Below are 26,398 nucleotides of genomic sequence, written 5' to 3' on the forward strand. Positions count from 1 at the left end.
CTGTGTTCGCTTTAGTGTGAACCCAGGCTCAGTGAGCTCACTATCCTGCATATTCTTACAGGCTAATGGAGAAAAGGGGAAGCAGCAGCAAGACAGTGGGGGGAGGCTGTGGTCAGATCATATGCCATGTATGTTCAAAAGCACATTTGCCATTTTTGCTTTCCATTGAATAGGTACAGGTAAAAAATATATATATATTTTATTTACATCAATTTGTACAACAAACACATTGACCAAAAACAGATCATTGTTTCATCATAAAAATGCCTTTTCCTATTCACAAGCCACGGTAGCAAGGTGTGTTCACAGAACATTTTATACAGGATAGCCCACAATGGACTCCAAGGCATTGCATATGATATAGTCTCTCAAAAAATTGTGACTATGATCTGACAATATAGCGCAAAGCAAAAACTGATAACCATCCTATGATGTATGAGAAATGTGGATGGAATCTATAATTTTTTTTTCCTTTCTTCTTTTCCATTATTTTCCAGCTGCGCGTGGTATAGTAAGCACCAAAGTAAAGTTGTCATTATATTGGACAGGATGATCCTGGAGTACAGGTAACCATTAGCTGAATTGACAAATCAAAATTGTTCTGTATTCGGTTCTTTGAGTTCTTAAATAAACTGTGCATAGAAGTCATTGAATTCATCTGCATCTTTGTCAATGAATTCTTTGGTAGCCTGTCTTAGTCTCTGGACCTCTTTATCGTTCTGAAGGACTTCCTCTTCCTGTAAGGGTACAAAATACAGTTGATCGATCACCTTGAAGTGTGAATGTGTGAACAAAATACAAAAGCACATCTCTGCACATGCCCTGTATTTTATCCCACTAAAATCTCTGCAAATACAGAAAAATACCTGATGATCCTGCTAGAAATCCAGTGTGTTTCTAATTTCCTGTTAACTGACATCACTGCCTCTGCTACACCTCAACCAGCATCAGCTGGAATTCAGAACTAATCCTGATCCTCTCCACACACATACATTGATTTCTTTCCCAGCAAAAACAATGCTGCCTTGACTCCCAAGAGCCTGTTTTTGTGTAGGGTATGGTATCTTGGGAGATGTAGTTCTGGGGGGGGGGTTTATATCTATAGGTAGTGACCTCCCAGTAGCTTCACCTGCAAGAAGTTTACATGTCTGGTGATGTCACAGGAAATAACAACAGTTTCTCACTAAAGAAACCAAGGTAGAAGAAAATAAACATGTTAGGACATTTAAAGGGAGAGAGGGAGGTTTGGTGGTAAATTTGGGTCACGTCAGGAGATCACCTTAAGACTGGGTTCACACTATGTGCGGCCGCAGGTCACAGAAGGGGGTCCAGTGCGCCCCCGTTCACCGTTTCAGGTCTGAATTTTTGGCTGAATTCGGAACTGAAATGAAGCCAAACATGCACAGGACTCTTCTGCTGTGCGCTCCACAGCCGCCCCGGAGATATGTGAACCGTCTCCATTGAGAGCCGCTCACACTCTCCTGTCATGCAAATTGGATGCAGGAAACTCACATCCAATTCGCAATAGTGTGAACCCGGCCTAAAGTGAATCTGTCTAAAGAATACAGTGCTTTCAGGCTGACAAAGCAACATTGCCATGGCCAACTATTTATCATTGAGGGAGATGCATGCAAAAGCCATATGTGATTTATCAATGCTGCACTCCCTGGCTGTCATTTGGCTTCAATAGGAATTGACCCAGAACAAGCATAAAGACTGGGAATATTGTCTTCATGCCATTGCATAAAGGTTTTAGGCTGGGTTCACACTGCTGCGGTGGCAGACATCGTATGTGATTCGCAGCGCACAGCTGTTCACATCACATGCGATGTCTGTGCTGTGCGATATCAGCCATACAGATAGTATGGCTGATATCGCACTGCATTTGGTCCAAACTCGCGCAGGACCCTTTTTTTTGTTTGGACCAGAATCGGATCGCATGGGTGTTCACACCTATGCGATCCGATACATGTCCGAATTGTCAGTTCGCAGTGCGATATGTGGGCTGAACTGGGGGTGTCATTAACATTGTATGACACTCCCCAGCAGTTCGCATATGGCAGTGTGAACTGCCGTGCGAGTTGGTGCGATGTGGGAACCCGCAGTAAATTCGCTGCGTTCCTGCACCGCAGCAGTGTGAACCCAGCCTTAAAATCAGAAGACCAGTGTGACAGCCAGAAAACGAGCATGTTTTAAAAATGAAAAAAATGAAAAAATGATTTTTTCGGGAATATTTTCCCCCCAAAATGGGGGCGTTTAATTAGTTTCAGCCCTGAGTTCTTAAACAGCAGGGGGCTGTGTAAAGTTTAAATCCCCACCGACATTAGCTGTGCTAACACAGCCTGACACATATTTGCTTCTGTAAGGATGTCTGGAAGTACACCCCTAAGTACTATATAACCTCAGTATAGCTGACCCCTCAGGGCTGTTACAGACTGCCCCCCAAATGCTTCTCTGGAGAACCTCTGAGATTGACATTAAAGTGAACATGTGGCCAGGCTATGAACAATTACTTACATATTATTAACAAGCTTTATAACAGGCCCTCACTGACCTCCGTAGCCGCAGTGCAGCATTTCATCCTCACAGTTCACAGCAGAAGCATTGAAGTCCTTCAAGTCATATTTTTCGGCAACTCATCTTCCCCTCCTAGCAGTAACCCAGCAGCTCTGCACCCCCCTACCAGCTGTGACTTATAAGCTCAGCGCCTCCTATCACAGTGACCCAGCAGTTCAAATTCCCTGATACCCACCCACTCCTGGCAGTGACTCAGCAGCTCAGCCCCACCTCCTCCCAGCAGTGGCCCAGTAGCTCAGCTCCCCTTCCCAATCAGCAAACCAGCAGCTCAGCTCCGCCTGCCAGCAGTGACCGATCAGCTCAGCTTCCTCTCCCAGCAGTTCAGCTCATCTTGTTTCCCCTTCCAGCAGCCTTTGATTCTTTATTGTAAATGCAGAGCAGATTATTATTATTATTATTATTATACAGGATTTATATAGCGCCAACAGATGTTCTGAAAGAGGAAGCAGAAAAAGCTTAACTGCTGGGAGGGGGTGAACTTTATTAACTTCAATATTTCTGCTGTGAACTGCACCTATAGGGAGGAGTCAATAAATGAGGGTGTATTTTAAAGCTCATTTACGACTTGTTAAAAAGAGAGGTATGGCCAAAGCTATTTTGGCTATGCTTCTCCTGTAGGTCACAGGAGTGCACTTAGTTTCTGTACTCCTATGACCTGTTTTCAGCCAACATAAGGCTAAGGTCCACTGTCGGCTGACATGACTGGAGAGATCCCAACTTTACAGTAGGGGTTCACCCAGATGCCTGGTCTGACAGTTGCCTCTGACTCTTAGCGAGATGCTGGGAGACTGAGCCAGCTGTTCCCACCCCCTCCACAGCCAAGCAGAGAGCCGGTGACTGACAATCACTGGAACTCTGCTCACTGAAGGCTGAGGACTGAGCAATCAGCGGTGTTTGATTGCTCAGTTCTCAGTTTTAGAAGCGGTGGGGGACAGATGCTCCACCCACCTAGATAAGTATAATTTTTTTTTCTGAAACCCCATACTTCACTTTTAAGAATCTGAATATAATTTCAGAAACAAATCTGTGGTCAGATTATAGAATCTAGGGAGCAGCAGATAATATGAATGTGTTATACTATACCTCATCACTGATGTCATCTGTGTAGGTTTCGATTTTCTTAATGCCATCTTTTACAAGGTATTCTAGACTGTTGGCATGTAGAATAAGCACTTCTTCTTTATAGCCATACACACGTCCATTTTTTGCCACAAGAACTATCCATTGCGGAAATAGAAGCATGCCGCTTGAACTCTCTATGATGCCAAGAACCTTCATTTTGGTTGGCTTAGGCAGAAAATTCTGTCCCCAGCTCTCAAGCCTATAGTTCTCACCCGAGTACACCGTGCCATCCAGTCCACAGATGCGTATGTGTAAATTATTTGTGACTTCGTTGTCTGGTGGACGTATTAGGTCATCGCTGAATTTCTGCACAAAGTCATCTACCAGGAGGTCATGGTTATCAGCTGCAGGTGAAGAAAAGGAATACATGAATATATTGATTAGTATGCAAATTCCTGAGTGTTTCAATTCCTACATAGGTATTAACCCTTTTGCTGAGATAGATATAACTACTATATCAGGGAATTAGCAGCATATAAACAAACCTGTGACGGCAATAATGAGTTTGTGTACTTTTAAAAAGCAGACTGCAGGCTATATTGTAAAAGCGATCCAGTGGCTATACAGCAATGGGATCGCTTTTATGGTCCCTGAACTCCCCTGCTTCTCCTGAGAGCCTGGGACAAATAAGCAAAGACATTGGGATAGCGAACAGGGAGAGATGGAGGAATATCCATTCTTCCTTCTCTCTTGTGAAGTGTTAAACCCCCGAAATGATTAGCTCCGAGCACTTCAGGGTTCAGAGCCGGCAGTGTCCGAAGTTCTGAGTCCTAACATATTTGGTATCTAGTTACCCAATGGCCTCATCTTTTATATATCACAGAAAATTAGGAGATTTAATTGTGTTTGTGTGCATTAAAATTAATTTGAATTTATTTACTGAAAATATAGACTTGATAAACAGTTGCACCAATATCATGCAGCATACAGTAAATAATTACAACTACCATGATTTATTCTATGGGTCCACTGCCTTCAACATATAAAATGTTTAATGGATTTAAGCCCATATTCATGTTTTAGCATGTGTGGAAAAAAAAAAAAGGCTCCGCCAGTGAAAGAGTTAAAGGGCCAGTCTAACTAAAAACTGACTTTTCAATTTAGGGTAGATACTTGTGTAGCGACCTCCCAGACCTCTAGAGGCCCAATAGTGACCTCAATAGTTAGGGAGAGCTGACATCCTTCCTTGTAGAGTGGGTTAACAGGCATGGTGGGTGTAATGCAATAATGGGCGCCAGTCACTTTTTGAATGCGAACAAGAGATTTATTGTCTTGTAGCAAGAACTTAGGTGGATGCAATGGTAATTGGCAGACTCCGAGACACTATAGATAGACAGCTATACAGGGAAAGGCCTCCAGCCGGATGCCATGTTTGTGTAGGTAGGACGGCTGTCTCCTTTTTTAACTGAAATTGTAACAGTCACTAAAGGTAGTTGTTCTGCCTCTCCAAATCTAAGCACTGAAAGTGTGATCTCCGTAACTTAAATTTAGTTGTGTTGAGATGTCGATAACCCCAATCTTATTTGAATAAACAGACAGTGACTCGATCCAGGTGACACCTTGTTGATCTTGTGAAGTTTAATCCATAAACTGTTAGGATCTTACAACAATGAGCATCGGATAGGTCAAAAGATCATAATGTGATCCAGCCCAGGCATGTGCTGAGATGCATTACTGGGAAATGAACAAAGGGTGGAGCTAGCTATATAGGATAAGCTGAGATACAGAAAGGAAGGGGTGGAACCAGGGACAGAATAATACATATGCCATTTAAAGGCATATCACAAAGCATGTGAAACATGACACTCCCTGTCGAAATCTATGATTTCTATTTTTAACAAACTTTAGACCAAATCCAAATATAAGTAATGAAGATTCTCTCCAAGAACACCTGCAAAACAAGAGGGAAGGGAAGAACAAGGGAAGCAATGCAAACATTAACATATACTTGCAGATGTTGGTCTCGAAGGTCCAGGCTGTGACAAGGAAATATCCATCTTCAGAAAGGAAGGCGGCAACATGCTTCAATTCTTCGTAACTCCCTTTGAATCAAGTTGATGAATTGTGAGACTTGTCTTGCTCTTTGGGCAAAAGCAGTACTAGTTCCTTTATAGGCCTGAAGTAAAAGTGTGCAGAACCTTCTTTTATTAGTTTAACTTCTACTTCCTGTACTTTTCCGTCGTTACTTGGCATAGTCTTTATAATAAGACCCATGGGCCAAAGGTTGCGATGAGAATCTGTCTCTTTCAACAGAACTATGTCTCCCACTTCTAGGTTGGGTTTACTAGTTTGCCATTTACTGCGACCTTGAAGGTTAGAAAGGTACTCCATCTTCCAGCGGTTCCAAAACACATTAGCAAGATGTTGAACCTGTTTCTATTGATGCTTGTAAACATTAGGATAATGAAGTTCCTCTGTGGGAATAGTAGCTATCCCAATTTTTTGGGTAAGAAGAGTGGCTGGAGTGAGCAATACTGGAGACTCTGGATCTGAGGACACAGGGACCAGAGGCCTTGCATTGATTATAGCAGACACCTCTGCAAGAGTGACTAAAATTTCATGGGTAAGCTGGGAGGTTTTCTGGTCCAGTACCATAGAGTCCAGGATTTTCCTTGCAACTCCAATCATGCATTCCCAGGAGCCTCCCATGTGAGAGGAATGAGCTGGGTTGAATTCACATTTACACTTGTCATTCAAGAAGTTCACGATCATTTCTTCTCCTGTAAAATTAGTCCCACAGTCAGATCTAAGTAACTTTACAGATCCTTGCACAGATACAAATCTTCTGAAGGCATTAATAAAACAGGAAGAGTCCAGTGATTCTATCACTTCGATGTGCTCTGCACGGATGCACAAACAAGTGAACAGCGCATCCCATCGCTTATTGTTAGCAACACGAGTTCTGCGTGTAACAATAGTCTAGGGGCCAAATATATCCATGCCAACATTAGTAAAACGGAGGTTCAGTGCTTAATCAGTCAGCCGGTAGCTCTGCCATCTGTTGTTGTTGGTGCTTTCCTCTTAGTTTTTGTCACTTGACACATTTGTGGAGTATGGACGATATACACCCTTTCATCCCGACGATCCAGAAACCTGCAGACCTTACTGCTCCTTCTGTGAAGTGACGTTCCTGGTGCTGAACTTGCTCATGGAAATGGCAAACTAACAGAGCAGTAATGTGATGACGTCCTGGAATAATGAGGGGATTTTTCTCTCCACTGAACAAATTCGACCTTCCAATGTGACCACCAACTCGAAGTAACGTGTTGTGATCAATTATTGGATTTAAATTTGTAAAGAGGGCTATCCTTAGATAGGTTGAGTCATTTTAATACGTTAGCAATCTCTTGTCAGTACGCTTCATTTTGGACACATTGGATAATAACCCTTTCTGCTTGAAAGACTTCCTCAATTGTGGGGGGGCCTTTACAGATGTGCCACTTGTGACACTCTCAGTGCTAGAGTGGTTTGCAAATTGATTAGCATTGTGAATAAGATGTGCAATGGCTCGTACAACAGAGGACCGCTTAGAAAAGCATTCAAAGCGGTGATGTCAGAGAGCTCCCTTGGGCAGACGCGCTGTTGGTGGGCATCGCGGTGCGTTGGCGCGCGTCGGCGTGCACGCACGTCCGGTGTTTGGCGCCAACCTGCCTATTTAGGCCGTCTGCACAGGGGGCTCGGTGCTGTCCGATCTTCAGCTCCCTGTATCCCTGCACCTGCTTCCTGTTTCCTGTTGAACCTGATCTCCTGACCACCGGCCTGTCTTTGATTCCTCCTTGCTTGCTGCCTGCCACTGATCCCGGACTGTCCTGACTACGAATCTGCCTGCTCCTTTGTACTACGCTGCCTGCCTGTTGCCGACCTCTGCCTGTGACCCGACCTGCCTGCTCCACTCCTGCTCTGCATCTGCTGCCTGTGCTTCAGTTACTGGAGATCTCCATAACCACCTTTACCGGGATCCTTCTGCAGCTAACCACCAGGCTCTCATACCATTCTCTGCTCCCGTGCCTCCTGTCCACACTACCAGGGGCCGGGAACCAGATACGTAAGGGAAGCCTTCCCCTGCTACATCGGGCTCGCCTGTCTGCTACGTGGAAGTCTGACAGGTGAGGAATCAGCCTTACCCTTGGTTTCACAGAGGTGTTGAGTGTGATGGTAACAGCTCTGATTTCCGTGTCAGATTCTGGATGAACCATTTGAAAGTTAGAATCTGTAGAACTTGAGATGAGTTTATCATTCTAAAGTACTGGTAGAGATAGCCATGATGTGTTCATAAATGCAGTAGTAGGTACTGCACAACTGCCGCGATCAGCAGGGTTGAGGTTAGTGGGAACATAGTGCCATTGTTCAGGTGTAGAGAACTTCTTAATTCCCAATTGCGTTTTCTATAACACAAAAAAAAACAACTTTGATATATGTAGCGCTACCCCATGAGGACGGTTTGAAGATAATGAACCCCAATGGTTGCCCTGACTTTGCAAGTCTGACACCCTGGGTTCAGACTTTTTAGTTAATAAGTGTGAATGCAGACACAGAATAGTTCAAAGCAAACCAAAATAATTTTACCTAGAATCATTGCAGTGAAAAGTTTCAGTGAGGATGGATAAGACCAGAAAGATATGGTTAGTATTGTACACTTTAAATGAACAGGCAAACAAAAGATCCGCCGTAACTTCTTGCATAAACTATGGCTGCAGGTCACAATAACTAATTCTGAAGTCAAACTATTCCCGGTGTTCCGTCAGAATAGGTGACCCATCAGATTAGGGAAACGGAAGTGACACTCCATCAGCTGCGCATGCGTTCCACCACTACCAGGTTTGCTTATCTGACAGAACACCTGCAGTCAGAAGGCGGCAGTGGACATCTTACTACACCCAGCTACGTCTTGAATTTCAGAGTAATTTTAGCAATAAAGTGAGCCTATATAAATAAATATAGTGTATTAATATCTGTGATGCTGTTTGGATGTTTCATTTTGAAAGCCAAAAGGTTTAGCGCTGAGCATTGTGTCATTTCTGGTTTGGAAATAACGCAATGATACCAAAGGAGCCAAAGGAGTCCTGATGTTGAAGCAAGTGTCTTGAATCTTCAACTAAATCTAATGTTGGGGCCCAAAGTAGTATTGGAATATTTATATTCCAAATACGACAAATATCTTCTCGTAGAGTTCTAATAGATGGGGCAATGTAAAGGTGTCTGCATGCAGTGTCCTAGGTACAAAGAGGGTGGGCAGATGCCTGCTCACCAGACCAAACAATATCAAGCTCCAGGGATTATGGGGAGATCCTGATGCAGGTTCATGCAGATGCCATGTTCATCGATCATGCTTGACCAAACTCTCTTCAAGGCTGCAGCTCGCTGGATCTGCAAGGCAAGTGTCGATGATGATCAGACACTGCCGAACAACAATTGTTTCCGCACCCGCTCACTGGAAGCACTCTCTCCCGCTTGGCTGCCTAGGCCACAGCTCTGATTCCCGCTGCCTGAATGCCTGGATCGCTGCTGCCAGGTGAAGGCCGTGGTACCAAGAGACCGACTCCTCCCCAACATAGGCTATTTATTCCCTCTCTGAAGCGTTCTGTTCTCTCCCTCCAGCCGGCTGGAATTTGTAGTCCACAATGATCAGTACCCAGTGTGAACTGGACTACATGTCCCAAGATCGTACGCTCTTCTCCAAGTTCTCACTTTTTGTGCATTCAGGATGTGACAAAACAGAGTCCTGGCTGAGCACTAGGGGGAACAGCCTCTGTGGCAGATGATGTAAAGCGTCCCCTGACAATGCACGCAATTTAGCCAGCTCCTGGCTACATCTAGAAAATGGAAGAGCCAAGTAGCTCATGGATAATTCACCCCAAGCTGTCCAAGAATATATTAAATATTAGTTTTGGACAGACCCCTGTGTTACATATAGTTACATAGCAGGCAAGGTTGAAAAAAGACACAAATCCATCAAGTCCAACCTATGTGTGTGATTATATGTCAGTATTACATTGTATATCCTTGTATGTTGTGGTCATTCAGGTGCTTATCTAATAGTTTAGTGAAACCATCGATGCCCCCTGCTGGGACCACCGCCCAGGGAATTCCACATCCTTGCTGCTCTAACAGTAAAGAACCCTCTACAAAGTTTAAGGTTAAAACTCTTTTCTTCTAATTTTAATGAGTGGCAACGTGTCTTGTTAGACTCCCTTCCGTGTAAAAGTTTTAGCCCTATTGTGGGGTCACCAGTACGGTATTTGTAATTGTAAATCATATCCCCTCTCAAGCGTCTTGGTTTACGGTTCTTCTGTATAACCGACTTACAGACAGTTCCTCTTATGCCGCGTACATACGATCGCACATTCCGACAACAAAATCCATTTTTTTTTTTTCCGACGGATGTTGGCTCAAACTTGTCTTGCATACACACGATCACACAAATGTTGTCGGAAATTCCGAACGTCAAGAACGCGGTGACGTACAACACGTACGACGAGCGGAGAAAAAGGAAGTTCAATAGCCAGTGCGGCTCTTCTGCTTAATTCCGAGCATGTGTGGCATTTTGTGCGCCGGAATAGTCTACACTTGCTCGGAATTCCCGACAACGGATTTTGTTGTTGGAAAATTTGAGATCCAGCTCTCAAATTTTGTTTGCCGGAAATTCTGACGGAAAATGTCCGATGGAGCCTACACAGAATTTCACGGAATTTCCATAAGGGCCAACACTTCGAGGGGGGGGGGGTGTCAGGGTTTGATCGCCAGCCAGGTCTTTACTGTTATCCCTTCCTTCCAAAGCCATGACAGGCTAAGCTACTACTGTCACCAGCCTTAATTATACATACACTAGAGGGGAACTCTAGACCATACATGCTACATCATCTGGCCACTAGTGGATTTGAATTCCTTCTAACTGGTGACAATGGTGGCTCAGCTAAAGCACTGCTTTTTAGGGGTGGGCAGAGAACTCTCTGGGAGGTAATGAACAGCAGGGATAGGTCTCTGCCACTAGCCCCTAAATGCGCCTTAGTGGATCTTCTCTTTAAGGCAAATAGTCATTGAATGGTATACACAACGCAGTTGAGGAGAATAGCAGGACAGGCAGATTGTGTACTTCATTCGTTCATTTAAGGATGAAAACTGTAGCATATTTTTTTAACCTGAAGACTAAAACCAACCAGTTGTATTCCATTATTGTGAGATGTTCAGCATGTGTATGTCATAATGTAGAGTATAAGATTTCCTATCATTTGAACCCAGTCTTGCCACACAGAGTTAAACCATCTCTGAGCAATCCTCTTTTATTGTTCAGTGAGATAAATCTTGACAAACTGAGAAAAACTTTGTCAAATCCTCCCCCTTGCTGTGAGTGACAGGTAATTTACATCTCGTGCACTAGCCTAAGACATTCATTGTTTTTTAATTCCCTCCCACTCCTTTCTTCAGCAGCTCTGCAAGGATTGGCTGTTCCACACCACACCATGATTTCGCATGCTGAAGTCATGTGGTTACTTTCCTGTCTTTTCACTGGATGTTAGAGATCATAGCAGAAGTTCAATGTAAGAAATACACAGGAGAAAATGCATATTGACAAGGGGAGTGTATAGGTGGGCGGGGAGTCTACTGACATCACGACTCCACCCACCGAGCTCCAGACAACAGACCCACCCACAGAATCTGCAGTTTTTCGGGTCTCATAACAGACAGAGGGGAGACATTTGACAGGTAAAGATACATGCAGGAGGACTGTATATCCTTATAGATAACCCCTATGGCAGTAGTTTAGAAAGGATGACATTGGATTTACATCCACTTTAATTGTTTTCACACATTTTTGTACTAATAAAGCTTTTTTTATACTTTTATTCCTGTACTATGTTTTTTTGAGCATGTGCTGCTATAGTCCCACTCCAAGAGGGTTCTTTACATTTTTTTCTATATGCTAGGGATGATGGCACTATCCAACGCCACACCATACTAGACTTTCAATTTACAAGGACTACATATCCCATGGTACCCTGCTTCAAGCAGTGATTCCTGTACTGACTCCACCTTCTAAATCTCCTCCTCTCAGCAACTCTGTAGTTCAGAAGGCAGGCTCTGTGAAATGTGTGACAGCAGTGCCTACTCACAGGGCATAGTAACTACATGTCACAGAATTCAAGAAAGTAAATGTGTGGGAATTCTTCAATCTCTGTACAATCTCCTTTAAATGTCCCAAAACTATATAATATAAGGACACACCTAAACAATCCATTTGATTTGTATTTAATAAAGCAGGCCCTTACACTACATAGTTGATGGTAGAATATAAAGGAGATTGTATAATGTGTGATTAGCTTATTGCATGTGATTTGATCAAAGAAAATCTGTCTTCTGGGAAGGCTGTCCACAAGGTTTAGGAGTGTGTCTATGGGAATGTTTGACCTCAAACCGATAGAACACCTTTGGGATGAATTAGACCAAAGACTGTGAGCCAGGCCTTCTCGTCCAACATCAGTGCCTGACCTCACAAATGCGCTTCTGGAAGAATGGTGAAACATTCCCATAGACACACTCCTAAACCTTGTGGACAGCCTTCCCAGAAGCTGTTATAGCTGCAAAGGATGGGCCAACTCAATATTGAACCCTACGGACTACACACATACACTGTATACATATATAAAGAAATTAGACTACCCGGCATCATAATGGTTGCAGGATGGGAAGCCGATGGATAACTATCCCCCCCCCACCCCATCCACTAAACAGAAGCCACCTTGACTTACGCCTATTTTCCAGCTTGCAACTGAGCTTGATGGCCTCTTTGTTTTGGTCCTGAATCGGGGGAGAGTCTTGCACCTTCTTTTTCTTTGCGGTTTGTTGGGTAAACTCGTTTTTCCTATTGTAGAAAAGATGTTAAAGAATGTATTTTTTTCCTTCCAATTAATCACCAGAACAGGGGTGGCTCGATAGTTAAAGCAGAACTTATCCCTAAATTGCAAAACCTGTGACCTGGATGGATTTTTATGGCAGAAGAGACATACCAGGTCTACTCTGCAAAGAAGTTTCTTACCCTGCTCCTCGCAAGATGCTTTGGAACGTCTACTGGGCTACCTATGTGCTCAGTGTACATTCTCCCCACAACTCGGTGCCAGGATTAATTCATCTTGTGCACATGCGTGGGAGTTACCTCTTCCTAGCCAATCAAGGCTGGCGAGGCCCCCAAACCTGGAGGACACCAGAGAGAAAAGGTCAGCGCTGGGGAGGGAGGGAGCAAATGTTGCATCGCAGGAAGGGAGGGGAGTATTGGAGGGTTTAGTTCTGCTGCACCGCAATACAAGCCATTGTGTATTCCATGATATAAAAATCAACTCTGAGGCTCAATCTGCAGCCAGTTTCAAATTACTGATGGGAACCGAGGGGGACATAGTAGTGACATTGGCTTTAAAGAGACCCATCATCAACTTTACAAAATGCAGAATAAAGTGTTCACCTTTTTCAGAAAAAAGGTGGGGGATACAGTTTCATTATCCGGTGCAGCAGTCCTGGGGTTCGAAAACCCGACTGTTCTTCCTATTCTTTCCCTGAGGACGCCAGGAAGGATCGGAGCTGTTTTGATTGGTCAGCATCAGCATGTGACTGCACAGCCAATCGGACCACTCAGGTCTGTCCTGACATCCCTAGTGAAACCCCAGGACTGCTGCACCTAAGGGGATAAGTGCAGCAAGGACCAGGAAGGTGGGGAGGGTGTAGGGTGTTAGTTCATCTTTTAATTTTTTTCTCTATAGGTGAGATAACACTTCAAAGTGCAGAAAAAAAATCAAGTATTTTAAATGCTTACTTGCAGTATTGTTTGCTTGCAATGTGCCTCTAAACTTTTAAAAGAAAAAAAGTAAAAAGTTCAATTTGACTACTACAGGAAGAGTCAATTATCTAGCAGAGCTCCTCCCTCCTTGTAGGTCATAGCCCTCTCCTCTTCTAGGAGTGTCAAATTGCTGCTGTGCTGGCCCAGATGCTTTGCTCCTCCCCTCCTCCCTACCTATGTACTGCCAGAGAGCATCAAAGATAAATACTATACAGAGTTCACATCTACGCGACTGACAGCCGACATCCTGTGCTACTTCTTTGCGGCTTGCTTGTGACTTCATTAACAGAAGTCAATGCAAGTTGTGATGAACTCACCCCAAAGTAGTGCAGGAACCTCTTTCTAAGTCGCTTGGACTTGAGTGGCACTGCTTAGAACAGTTCTTTTGCAGTTAATTGGGTACGATTTGTCATGCGACTTTGAACTTGACTCTGAAGTTGCATGACAAGTCGCAGCAGTGTGAGCCGAGCCTTAGTCTGCTGGGACTGCTGGCATAACATCCAAAATGGCGGCACCCTGCAGCAGTCTCAGGGCTTTTTAGGGTCTTCACAAGGGAGAGCATAAAATACTTTAACCACTTCCTGCCCGGCCTATAGCAGAATGACGGCCGGGCGGTGGTGCTGTTATCCTGACTAGGCGTCATATGACGTCTTTCAGGAAAGCCAACCTGCGGGGGGCGGGCAGCGTGGCGATCAGTCTGACACACCGCAACTCCGATCTAGGTAAGGAGCCTCTGACGGACACTCTTTACCACGTAATAAGCTGTGTCCAATCACAGCTGATCACGGTGTAAACAGGAAAAGCCGTGTATCGGCTTTTCCTCTATTGCGTCTGACAGACACCAGTAGAGGAGAGCCGATCGGCTGCTATCCTGACAGGGGTTGGTCTGCGCTGATGATTTAGTCCCCCAAGGATGCCCACCCAGGACCACCCTGGATGCCCACCACTGATAACCACCAGGTATGCCACCCATGGCTACAAGGGATGCCAATCAGTGTCCACAAATGATGCCAATCAGTGCCCATCAGTAATGCCTGCCAGTGCAGTGCATCAGCGCAGACCATCCCCTGTCAGGATAGCAGCCGATCGGCTCTCCTCTACTGGTGTCTGTCAGACGCAATAGAGGAAAAGCCGATACATGGCTTTTCCTGTTCACACCGTGATCAGCTGTGATTGGACACAGCTTATCAGTGATGCCCATCAGTGCCACCCATAAGTACCCATCAGTGCAGCTTTTCAGTGTCCATCAGTGTCGCCTATCAGTGCCACCTATGAGTGCCCATCAGTGCTCCATATTAGTGCCCATCAGTGCCACCTCATCAGTGCCGCCTTATCAGTGCCCATCAGTGAAGGAGAAAACTAATTTACGAAATTTTATAACAGAAAACAAAGAAAAACTTTTTTTTTCCTCAAAATTTTCAGTCTTTTATTAATTGTTTAGCAAAAAATAAAAACCCCAGGAGGTGATCAAATACCACCGAAAGCGCTATTTGTGGGAACAAAATGGTATAAATTTTGTTTGGGTACAGCGCTGCATGACCGCGCAATTGTCATTTAAAAAGCGATAGCGCTGAAAGCTGAAAATTGGCCTGGGCAGGAAGGGGGGAAGTGCCCCTGTATTTAACTGGTTAAATGCGCATATAACCTTGTGGGAAGATTGTTGTTGAAATGAATGACCTGGTGACAGGGTCTCTTTAAAGTGGATCTAAAACCAAATGTTGTTTTTTCTTAGTGTTGGATGGAGTGGGGGTAGGGTTAAATTGTTGTCTTTTACCTGCTGGTGAAGTTCTCCCACAATTTGCTAAAGGGAACATGGTCTCCCCGGGACTGAAAATGAGTTATAACCTGAACAAACAGTTGTTGCAACCTAAACAAATAGAAATAGAAAGAAATCTTTCAGTGGGGACACTTGTTTCAGGGACAACTAAGGCTCCATTCACACTAACGCGTTTTTTGATGCATTTTGCAGTTTGCAGAAATACATGGGAATTTTTTTAACATGGGTTCCTATGGAACATGTTCACATCAATGCATTTTTGTACCTCTGCATTTTTGAAAAGGGTCGGGGACTTTTTCTCATGCAAAATGCAGCGTTTTGCATGTAATAGAATTCAATGGACCAGCATCAAAAACGCAAGTACAGCGTTTTTGCAGCGTTTTTGCAGTGTTTTTGCAGTGTTTTTGACACGTTTTTGACACGTTTTGCGTTTTTGGCGTTTTTTTTTTTTTAGACTGTATACACCTGCAAAACTCAACGCAACGCAAAGCTCAAAAACGCGGCAAGCACCACAAAAAACACTGCAGAAACGCTCAAAAGCAACATGCATAGATGTGAATCGAGCCTAAGAGGTTATTTTGCTCACTTTGGAGAGATTCCCTCTCATTTTCTGTTGTATGTGCAATGCAGGGAGATCTCCCCAATGGGATACAGATGGGGAAAAAAAAACATGAAAGGCGTTTAACCCACTTACCAACTGTATACTGTATATATACGTGGTGGCAAGGTGACTCTGTACGACTACCTAGTACGCGATCCTGCACTTCTGGGTCTGGGGAGCGTACACGCGCCGCCGATGACCCACTCCCGCTGTGATTGGACTCAGGAGGTCCACTGCACTCGACAATCATTCGGGACACGAGCAGAACGGCGGTCTGCCTACAGAAACAAGGCCGATTGCCATTCTGTCAGTAGGTAGGGTGGAGACCCTGCACAAACTAGGCACACAGTTAACCCTTTGATCACCCCTGTTAACCCCTTGCCAGCCAGTGTCATTAGTACAGTGACAGTGCATATTTTTAGCACTGATCACTAGGTTAGTGTCACTGGTCCCCAAAAGTGTCACCTATTGTCCTATTTGTCCACCGCAATGTCGCAGTCCCACTATAAGCTGTTGATCGCTGCCATTACTAGTAAAAATTTATAAAAATTCTATCAATTTAGGCCATAGTTTGTAGACCCTATAACTTTTGCGCAAGCCAATCAATCATACGCTTATTGGGATTTTTTTCCCAAAAATATGTAGCAGAATACATATTTTTGTTTATAGCGCAAAAAACAAAAACTGCAGAGGTGATCAAATACTACCAAAAGAAAGCTCTATTTGTGGGGAAAAAAAAAAGGACAAAAATTTTATTCGGTTACAGTGCCGCACGACTGCGCAATTGTCACTTAAAGTGAGGCAGTGCTGCATCGCAAAAAATGTCCTGGTCATGAAGGGGGGAGGAGGGGTAAACCTTCCAGAGCTGAAATGGTTAACCATTCCTTACTCTATTTAAAATTTAACTTTTTATAAAGAGTAGATAAACTTTAAAAGCGGAGGTCCACCCAAAAATTAAAAGCCAGCAGACAAATACTGCAGCTGCTGGCTTTTAATAGGACACTTACCTGTCCCAGAGTCCAGCGATGTCAGTACCGCAGCTGATGTTTCCATCAACTGTCGGGTGCTGCCGCCGCCATTGCAGGTAAGGGAACCCCACAGTGTAGCCTTATGGCTTCACGGCTGGAACCCTACTGGGCATTCCCGAGGCCCCGCTCCTCTCTCCTACTGGCCCGGCAGCGGGGGGAAGGAGGAGGTAGCCGAGCCGCTGGCATAATGAGCCGCGGCCCAGACTCCCGGTATCCCCCCCAAAGGGTACCAAGTGTTGCACCGGAGGGGGGAAGGGGGTAGACAAATCAGCGGAATTTCCACTTTTGGGTGGAACTCCCCTTAAGTCTGACCTTTTTGAAGGGAAAAATTTTTTTTAAATAAAATCGTACCCACAGGCTGATTGAGCAAAAGTTAATCTGCTGCCCTTATTTGTCACGCAAATGTAATTGGCTGTCATATATTTTCAAAAATCGTTTTCAATAGAATGCATTGCTAACTGGTCAGGCTGCAATACCAGGTGTCCACTGTAGGGAGGAGATTGCAATCTAAAGTCTGGCATTTAGTGAAATGAAGAATCTGCATTGGTAAGGTTACTTGTTTGTACTTCTTCAAAGAAGGGTCAGATACTAGACATGTGCAGAACGGAAAAATGTGTTTCCTTTCGGATAGATTTATTATGTTACCAATTTAGTTTTGTTATGGAATTCGTTAAATTTTCATTAAAATTAGTCTAATTCATTAATTTTCTAACGAATTCCAACTTTTCAGAACAATTAGAATTCTGATCGGTAATTTTTTCTATTTTTCAGTTCCGGCGGGCGTCGTGATTGATGATGGATTTACATCGGGGGACACTTTTTTTTTAAATAAAGGACTTGTCAAAAACGGTTTCTTGTGGTTTTTACTTTTTGGTGAATGGGTAAGGGTACGATGTACCCGATACCCATTCACATGTGGGGGGGGGGGGGGTCTGGGGGGCCCTCTTGTTAAAGGGGGCTTCTAGATTCTGATAAGCCCCCCGCCTGCAGACCCAGACAACCACAGCCTAGGGTTGTCGAGAAGAGGCCCTTGTCCCCATCAACATGGTTGTAACACATTTCCTGTCCTAGGGTGACCACACTACTCATCCATAAATATAGTACAGTAAGCGTTGTTACCTTAGGACAGGGGAAAAAGGTAAATAAATACAACAGATCAGCAATGGTGTGTACTTAGGTAATTTAACACTCACCTTGAATTAGGATTTATGTGGAAATTGATAAAGTCGTTGGAATATGTTGGAATATGAAGCAAAACGATATTCATCGTTGGTCGTTTAACCACTGCCATATCAGGCCAATTCTGACACATCTCTTCTACATGTAAAAATCAAATATATGTTTTTTTTTAGCAGAGACCCTAGGGAATAAAATTTCAAAACCTGACTATTTTGGGGAAAAATACACTTTAATGAATTAAAAAAAAAAACACAAGACAATATTTACCCCAATTTCTTTGTTTAATGTGAAAGATGTTACACCAAGTAAATAGATACCCAATACGTAATGCTTTAAAATTGTGCACTCGTGGAATAAAACACCAAAATCGGTACTTAGAAAACTCCATAGGCTATGCTTTAATTTTTTTATAGCTTACCAGTTTAGTGTTACACAGGAGGTCTAGTGCTAGAATTATTGCTCTCACTCTAATGTTCATGGCGATACCTCACATGTGTGGTTTGAAAGCTATTTATATAAGCAGGCACGACCTACATATGCGTTCGCTTCTGCGTGCAAGCATGAGGGGGCGGGGCCCTTTCAAATTTTTTTTTTTTTTTTTATTGTTTATTTTTACACTTCCCTTTTAATTTTTTTATTGTTTGATCACTTTTATTCCTATTACAAGAAATGTAAACATCCCTTGTAATAGGAATAGGGCATGACAGGTCCTCTTTATAGAGAGATCGGGGGGTCTATAAGTCCCCACATCTCCCCACTATGCTGGAAAGCCTGAGATAAAAAAACAAAATGGATCTCAGGCTTTCCAGCAATAAAACAGCAGTGTTTACATCTAGAAAAATATAAGGAAGTCTTGCGAGCCACAAATGGGTTAATGCCTTAAAGGTAAATATCCTAATAAAGGCAAGCAGCAAACACTAACCACATTTCATATCCGTGTAAGTGATAAAAATAAATAAAAAAAACTGTGTCTGTGCTAAACCAAGGATCAATAATAATGTGCAAAAAGCAAATATAAGCATAAAGATTAAAAAATTAAAATATATATGAAAAATATAAAAATATAACAATCATGTATACTATTAATCAGTGATAAATAATTAAAGTGCCAACATGCATAAATCTGAAATCCATGTGCTCATAAAATATCAAAAAATGTGTTCACTCCTCCAATAAAGTGATGTATAAATTCCATAAGGTTCATAAACGCAAAGTTCATAAATGACAGAACTCAAAGTGCATGGATATAATGTCCATCATCAGTGTTATCCATCGTGCTCATCCAAAATCATGTGTACAGGGATATAAAGCATGCTTCAGTGCTCTCCAGTGACCCCCAACAGCATATGCGCTCACCTTTAAGCGTGTGACACAGTAACTAAACTATGTCTGAAAACGCATGGGAACCACTCCTTGGCTCTGATTGGTATGCAGACGCTGACCTTCAATATGCTCATATATCACCACGATTCATAAAATAGGGAAACAGAAAAACTCCATAGTGTAATATGTCCAACAATTTATTATAAAATAAGCACTTCCCTTCATAGGGATACTCACATTGTGTAGGTGCGTGAGTGCACCATCCTAATCAAGGTTATACAATGTATGGAACAATGATGAAGGCACGTGATCCCTGTGCCGAACACGCGTAGGGGAGGGGCCAGGACGGAGCTGTCAGCAGTAAGGAGCAGATTAGAAGGATATACCGCACCGCACGCCGTACCATTGTTCCATACATTGTATAACCTTGATTAGGATGGTGCACTCACGCACCTACACAATGTGAGTATCCCTATGAAGGGAAGTGCTTATTTTATAATAAATTGTTGGACATATTACACTATGGAGTTTTTCTGTTTCCCTATTTCATGAATCGTGGTGATATATGAGCATATTGGAGGTCAGCGTCTGCATACCAATCAGAACCGAGGAGTGGCTCCCATGCGTTTTCAGACATAGTTTAGTTACTGTGTCACACGCTTAGAGGTGAGCGCATATGCTGTTGGGGGTCACTGGAGAGCACTGAAGTAGTGTTTACATCTGCTGACACTGGAAGTGACGTCATGACATTGCCTCTGGCCTTCGAGGGTCATAGAGCTGTCCGGGGACCATCTGGGCCACAGCCAGCTCTATGGTAAACCGCTGCTGCCAGCAGTTTCATTCTTCAGCTCCTCGATCGCACGGGCGAGCCTGGAGAAGCACCGAAGGGTGGAAGAAAGGGGGGGAATAGCCCCTCCCACCGCTTGTAAAAGCAATCAAGCAGCTAAACAGCCGCTTTGATGGCTTTTACATTGTAGGAAAATGGCCAGCAGAGAACGAAAAAAAAAAAAAATGATATCTGAATGATGCCTGTAGCTGCACGCATCTTCACTCAAAGACCAGGACTTCATATGATGTCCTTAGGTGGGAAGTATTTAGAAAAAAAAAGGCTGGCGCACCAGAAAGGTTCTTGTGTAAAAATAACACACAATGTAGGTAACTTAAAGTAGTTGTAAAGCTTTACATTTTTTTTTTTAAATAACAAACAGGTCACACTTACCTCCACTTTACAGCTCGTTTTGCACAGAGTGGCCCAGATCCTTGTCTTCTGGGGTGCCTCGGCGGCTGTCTCGGCTCCTCCCCGCTTCTGGTAACCCCCCTGGGAAGCTCTCTCCCAAGGGGGCTACCTTGTGGGCGTGCTCCCGAGTCCTGTATTCGGCGTCCATAGCCGCCAACTACAGGACTCGGCCCCGCCCCCGAGTCATTGGAGTTGATTGACAGCAGCGCGAGCCAATGGCTGCGCTGCTATCAATCTATCCAATGAAGAGCTGAGAAGACCGGGCCGAGATCAAGCGCGTTCTCAACGTTGGACTTTCGAGGATTCAGGTAAGTAAACCGGGGGGGCCGAAAACATCAGATGTTTTTTCACCTTAATGCATAGGATGCATTAAGGTGAAAAAACATGAACCATTACAACCCCTTTAATAAAGCATTTGCACCACTTTTCTGGTTGTATGCACCAGATTAAAAAAATAAATAGAATGCTGCCAGTTTCAGTAATTATACCAAAGCATGCAACATATTTAGGTGGTTCTTAATCTGTCAATATATAAATCATAGTCTCATAGTTGGTAAGATTGAATAAAGGCGCCACTCCATCCAGTTCAACCTGTGTGGGTGTATTTATGTCTCCATACCATTTCCCATATTCTTGTATATTGTGTTCAATAAGATGTCCATCTAAAAGTTTTTGGAATTTAGTGACACTTCACGCTGAAACCACAGATTGCGGAAGGAAGTTCAACATCCTTACCGCTCTAACAGTAAAGAACTCCCTAAGCATTTTAAGGGTAAACTGTTTTTTGTTCAACTTCATTGAGTGGTCACATGTCTTCTTGAGTGACCCGAGACTGAATTGTTTCCGCCCAATGTTGGAATCATCTCAGAGCCCGCCCCAAAGCCCCCTCCCATGATGAGGGCATTTGGCCTGGTATGGTTCAGGTGGGGGGCGCTCGTTAGTCCCCCTCCTTTCCTGGCTTTCCATGCTGCATGCTGGGATAAGGGTCTGGTATGGATTTGGGGGGGGGGGGACCAGCTCCTTAACAACTGGCTATTCACTGTTAAGGAGAAAAGAAAAATCCAAAACACACAAAATGCATGTAAAAACATATCAAAAATGCAACACTTGCATTTTTGGTGCAGGTCCATTGAAGTCTATTACAGGCAAACACAATCTGCTGCGGGAAAAAAGTCCCTGACCCTTTCCATAAATGCAGCGGCTGATAAACGCATAGATGTGAACGTGTCCCATAGGAAACCCATGTTAAATGGACTGTAGTGCGTTTCTGCATACCACAAAATGCATAGGTGTAAACCTAGACTAAGTGCATATAATCCAACTTGTTGCCCAAAAAATTCCCCAAAAAATACATGAATGTGCTTATAAATATAATTTCACCCAAATGTGACTGACACCTTCATAAACTAAGTGCATATAGCCCCATCTTCCTATAATTAGACAGATCACGTATCTGCTGTGCCTGTGAACATTTATTCTTCCCCGTGGAGTGTTAAATTCTGTTTACCACATCCAACATAAAGGTCGGCCAGTAATAAAGTCCTGTGCTGTCTCTGACAGCTGCAGTGGCAGGGAGAGCGTTCAGCTGCATCAAGGACCTCCATGGTGAGTGTCAGGATAGAGAGAAGCAGAAGGTCAATGATCTCTTCTGGGTATTATGAACCTGGATACGCTCAGCTTTGAGCACTTCTGGGTTCAGAGATATCAAACCCCGGCCATTCTGGCTGGGGATGAGGCTGATTAAAGAGGAGCTCCAGGCTGCTTCAGAAAAAAATAAAATTCAGCAGCTACAAATACCGTGGCTGCTGACTTATAATATTAGGTTGCTTACCTGTCCAGGGATCCAGCGGTGTCCTCACCAAAGCAGATTTTCCAATCAGCTATTCTTTTCCTGCCCTTGACTATGGGAAGCCTTGTGGCTTCACAGCTGGTTTCCTACTGCACATGCGCAAAGTGTGCTGCACTTTGTGAATGGGCTGCAGCCTTCTGGGACCTGTGAAGTGTCCCAGAAGGCTGTGGGGGGGGGGGGGGGGGAAAAGGGGCTGAACTTCCAGGTCAGTTCGGACGGAAGTGGGAGTGGGTACCTGTTAAAACCAGGTACCCTCTCCCCAAAAGGTGCCAAATGTGGCAACGGAAAGGGGGGGGGGGACAGACAAGAGAAGCTACCCCTTTTAGGTGGAACTCAGCTTTAAGCACTATGTTATCAAATAGGGGGCTTATGTTTAAAAATGTAAAGTTTAAGAAAATTAAAGAGGTTGTTGTTTCAAATTAATGCATCCTATGCATTAAGGTAAAAAAACACCTTGCAGTCACTGCCCAACCCCCCCCCCCGAGCCCCCATTTTACTTACCTGAGCCCCGAATTTCCGTGGACGCGATCCCGCGTCGTTTTCTCCGTGGCTTCTCTGGTCTTCATTGGATAGATTGATAACAGCGCAGCCATTGGCTCTCGCTGCTGTCAATCAAATCCAATGACGCGGCCGCCGGGGCTGAGTCATACACTCAGTGGCTATGGATGCCGAGTGTATGACACCCGCAAGGTAACCCCCTCGGGAGAGCGCTTCCCAGAGGGGGTCACCTATTGCGGGGAGGAGCTGCGAGAGCCGCCGTGGGACCCCAGAAGAGGACGATCGGGGCCACTCTGTGCAAAACGAACTACACAGTGGAGGGAAGTATGACATGTTTGTTATTTAAAAAAAGAAAAAATTTGAAGCTTTACTATCACTTTAAATTTAAAAATCCAACGCACACACACCAGAGTGAGAGCAAAAAATTCTATGGCCATTATTCACAGTTAATATTAAACTGATGGGGATGTAAATGCGTTTAAGGTGTCGCATATGAACAATTTTGAGTAGCATAAAGGGGCCAAAAACAAACTGCATAGTTGTGTGAACCAAGCCTAAAATTATTTCAGTAAAAAAAAATTGGTAAGTCAACCCATAGGATAGACTGTGGAGCCATCATGAAGCCATCAAAATACAAAAGGTGCGACCAGTAAGACAAAGTGAATCTGAAAAACCCTGGAGGAAAAGTGCCGCCATTCTTCACCAGTGCATGCAACTTTAAAGGCTTGACAAATTTGCTATGTACAGTATTTATTTAGTGCAACCTCGTCTTTTATATTTTACAAAAACAAAACAAAACAATTGGTATTATATTGTGTGCATTACAATTAAAGAGGAACTTTAATCCCTTCTTTAGTGGAGGGGAAACCCTGTGTGCACAGGCGTGTATGGCTTACTCAGAACCCAAATCTGGGGAGGGGGTGTTGGGGGGGGGGGGGAGCAGAGCAATATGACACTTCATTTAGGATGAAGGTCCCTTTCAACTTGCTGAAAAAAAAAAAAAAGAGGATAAAAAGCAGCGCAATTATTGTGACACACAATAATTGCAACTACCACCGATTTTTTTTCTACAGGGCCCCTGCTTTCAACAAATACATGTTTTGAGGGGGTGCAAGCAATCTTTGGGCCTAAAATGGACATGTTAGACGTGAAAGAAGAAAATTACTTTGGCAGTGAAAGGGTTAAAAGCCAGCATGCGATTCACAGAGAAGGAAATGACTCAGCTCAGCAGTCAAGGTCATGCAATTTGTTGCCGCTGTTTCATCGGAATCGCGACCTGTCAGAATGTGTAACGGAAGGGACGTTTCGTCGCCGCCATCTTGCTTTAACTCCCCGCACTCGTCTATAGTAATGATTCACTGAGAAGGGGTAATTGGACATCTTGTTACACCCACGGAGTTTTGCATTTTACACGTTTCTTTAACAGTAAACTGAGTTTATATTGTGAAATACAGTACTTAGAACTCAGTCTTATGCCCTGTACACACGATCGGACATTGATCGGACATTCTGACAACAAAATCCATGGATTTTTTCCGCCGGATGTTGGCTCAAACTTGTCTTGTATACACGACAACAAAGTTGTCGGAAAATCCGATCGTTCTGAACGCGGTGACGTAAAACACGTACGTCGGGACATTAAATGGGGCAGTAGCCAATAGCTTTCGTCTCTTAATTTATTCTGAGCATGCGTGGCACTTTGTCCGTCGGATTTGTGTACACACGATCGGAATTTAAAGGATCGGATTTTGTTGTCGGAAAATTTTTTATAGCCTGCTCTCAAACTTTGTGTGTCGGAAATTCCGATGGAAAAAGTCAGATGGAGCCCACACACGGTCTGAATTTCCGACAACACAATCCGATCGCACATATTCCGTCGGAAAGTCCGACCGTGTGTACAGGGCATTACTGTTTAGATATTAAATTTTAAAAGCTGCGGCAAACATGCGGATTTCACAGGTTTGCTAATTGGACACAAGTCCACTGCTTTTAAAAATACGGACTCACTTTACTGTTAAAAATAAATGTAAAATGCAAAACTCCGGTGGGTGTAACAATATGTCCGCTTGCCCCCTTCTCAGTGTATCCTTACTAAGGAGGAGTGCGGGTTGTAGTAAGATGGCGGCGACGAAAACGTCACTTCTGTTACACATTCTGACGGATCACCTAATTTGACGAAATACCGATAACACAAAGCAGTTCCATTGCGGTCTGCTAGAGGGCGCAAGGCCACAATTCAGCACTATGCCCCATAGAGATTAATGTACGTGTCAGTTTCTTCCTTTTCAGTAGCTGGTGCTTGAATTTTCATATTTTTATACAAAGTTAAACAAAAAAGAAACTCTCGCTAGACTATCAACGCTAGAAAATATATGTTTCTTCCAAATTAAACTGTAACTAGAATTACTTTAGGCTCAGGGAAGCTATATGTAAAAGTATATTTACTAAATACATATCCTGTATTGATTTGTATTGTAAGCGTACTCTCTGCCCTCATGTTGTAAAGCACTGAGCAAACTGTTGGCACTATATAAATCCTGTATAATAATAATAATATAATATATATTTAAAAGATAAAGTATTGTCGCTCTGTCAAGGGGTACAAAAAAAGTTCATCTAAATTAAACAGAACCTATACATTGTAAGCTCAGCAAAGCTAAATATAAAAGGTATATGTACTAAATACATATATAAAGTATATAATCTGATCTCAGTGTATTTAGTCCTCAGCCTGCTCAGTCCACTGATTGCTAAATAAAGATAATGAAATAATTACTTACCGGACAGAGAATTGTTGTGGGGGTCCCAGCAATGTGTACACAAGGGACAGAGCTATCAGAACCAACCCAGGTCTGGATCCCTTATGGATCTCCCCCCACTGGAGACAAAGACCTCGCTGCCTATAGACCTCACCTTTCAGTCCCTTTCAGTTCTGATCGCAAAATGGCGCTTAGTAGAGGAAACACACCCTGTCTCAAATCATCATGAGAAGAAGGGAGGTCATAGTCTGTGTTCCTCCTCTTGGCAGAAGCTGTTCTTCCAGTCCTCCCAGCTTGTAAGATAACTCACTGCAAAATGTCTCAGGCTGCTCAGATCATGGTCAAAGTTCATTATTACATACATAAGAACTTTCTGTAATGAGAGAAAAAGACGTAATCAAGTGTAGCGCTGGTACATTTTTAATCTACTGCTGATAGGTAAATCTTGTGGGTTACTTGTTAGGTGAAGATAGGTTTGCCTCTGTTCCAGCTTGGCTGAGTTGCTTGTGATTCCACACTGGGCCGGTGTTGGAAAGGCAACGTGTTGAAGCCTATGAGTGCTCTTCTGTCCCGGAGACGACTCGGTGGAGGTGGTCCTCCGAGTTGCATTCTGGGAGAGGGT

At 43.6% G+C, this 26,398-nt stretch overlaps 1 protein-coding gene across 2 annotated transcripts; it reads right to left on the reverse strand.

Annotated features, from left to right (window-relative positions):
• Window positions 1-180: 180 nt before the first annotated feature.
• LOC141113563 (uncharacterized) lies at window positions 181-25,988 on the reverse strand. Of its 2 annotated transcripts, none has more exons than XM_073606746.1 (6): window positions 25,798-25,988; window positions 18,125-18,248; window positions 15,300-15,392; window positions 12,447-12,559; window positions 3,661-4,043; window positions 181-737 (listed from the first exon to the last, which is right to left on the reverse strand). In XM_073606746.1, exons 2-6 carry the CDS (start codon window positions 18,241-18,243, stop codon window positions 624-626), a joined length of 822 nt encoding a protein of 273 aa, XP_073462847.1. In that variant the 5' UTR covers window positions 18,244-18,248; window positions 25,798-25,988; the 3' UTR covers window positions 181-623. The 2 variants fall into 2 exon arrangements, with proteins under 2 accessions (XP_073462847.1, XP_073462848.1); XM_073606747.1 differs by having other exon boundaries at window positions 25,931-25,967.
• Window positions 25,989-26,398: the final 410 nt, after the last annotated feature.

The sequence above is a fragment of the Aquarana catesbeiana genome, linkage group LG12 (assembly GCF_042186555.1).
Source record: "Aquarana catesbeiana isolate 2022-GZ linkage group LG12, ASM4218655v1, whole genome shotgun sequence".
Lineage (NCBI taxonomy): Eukaryota > Metazoa > Chordata > Amphibia > Anura > Ranidae > Aquarana > Aquarana catesbeiana.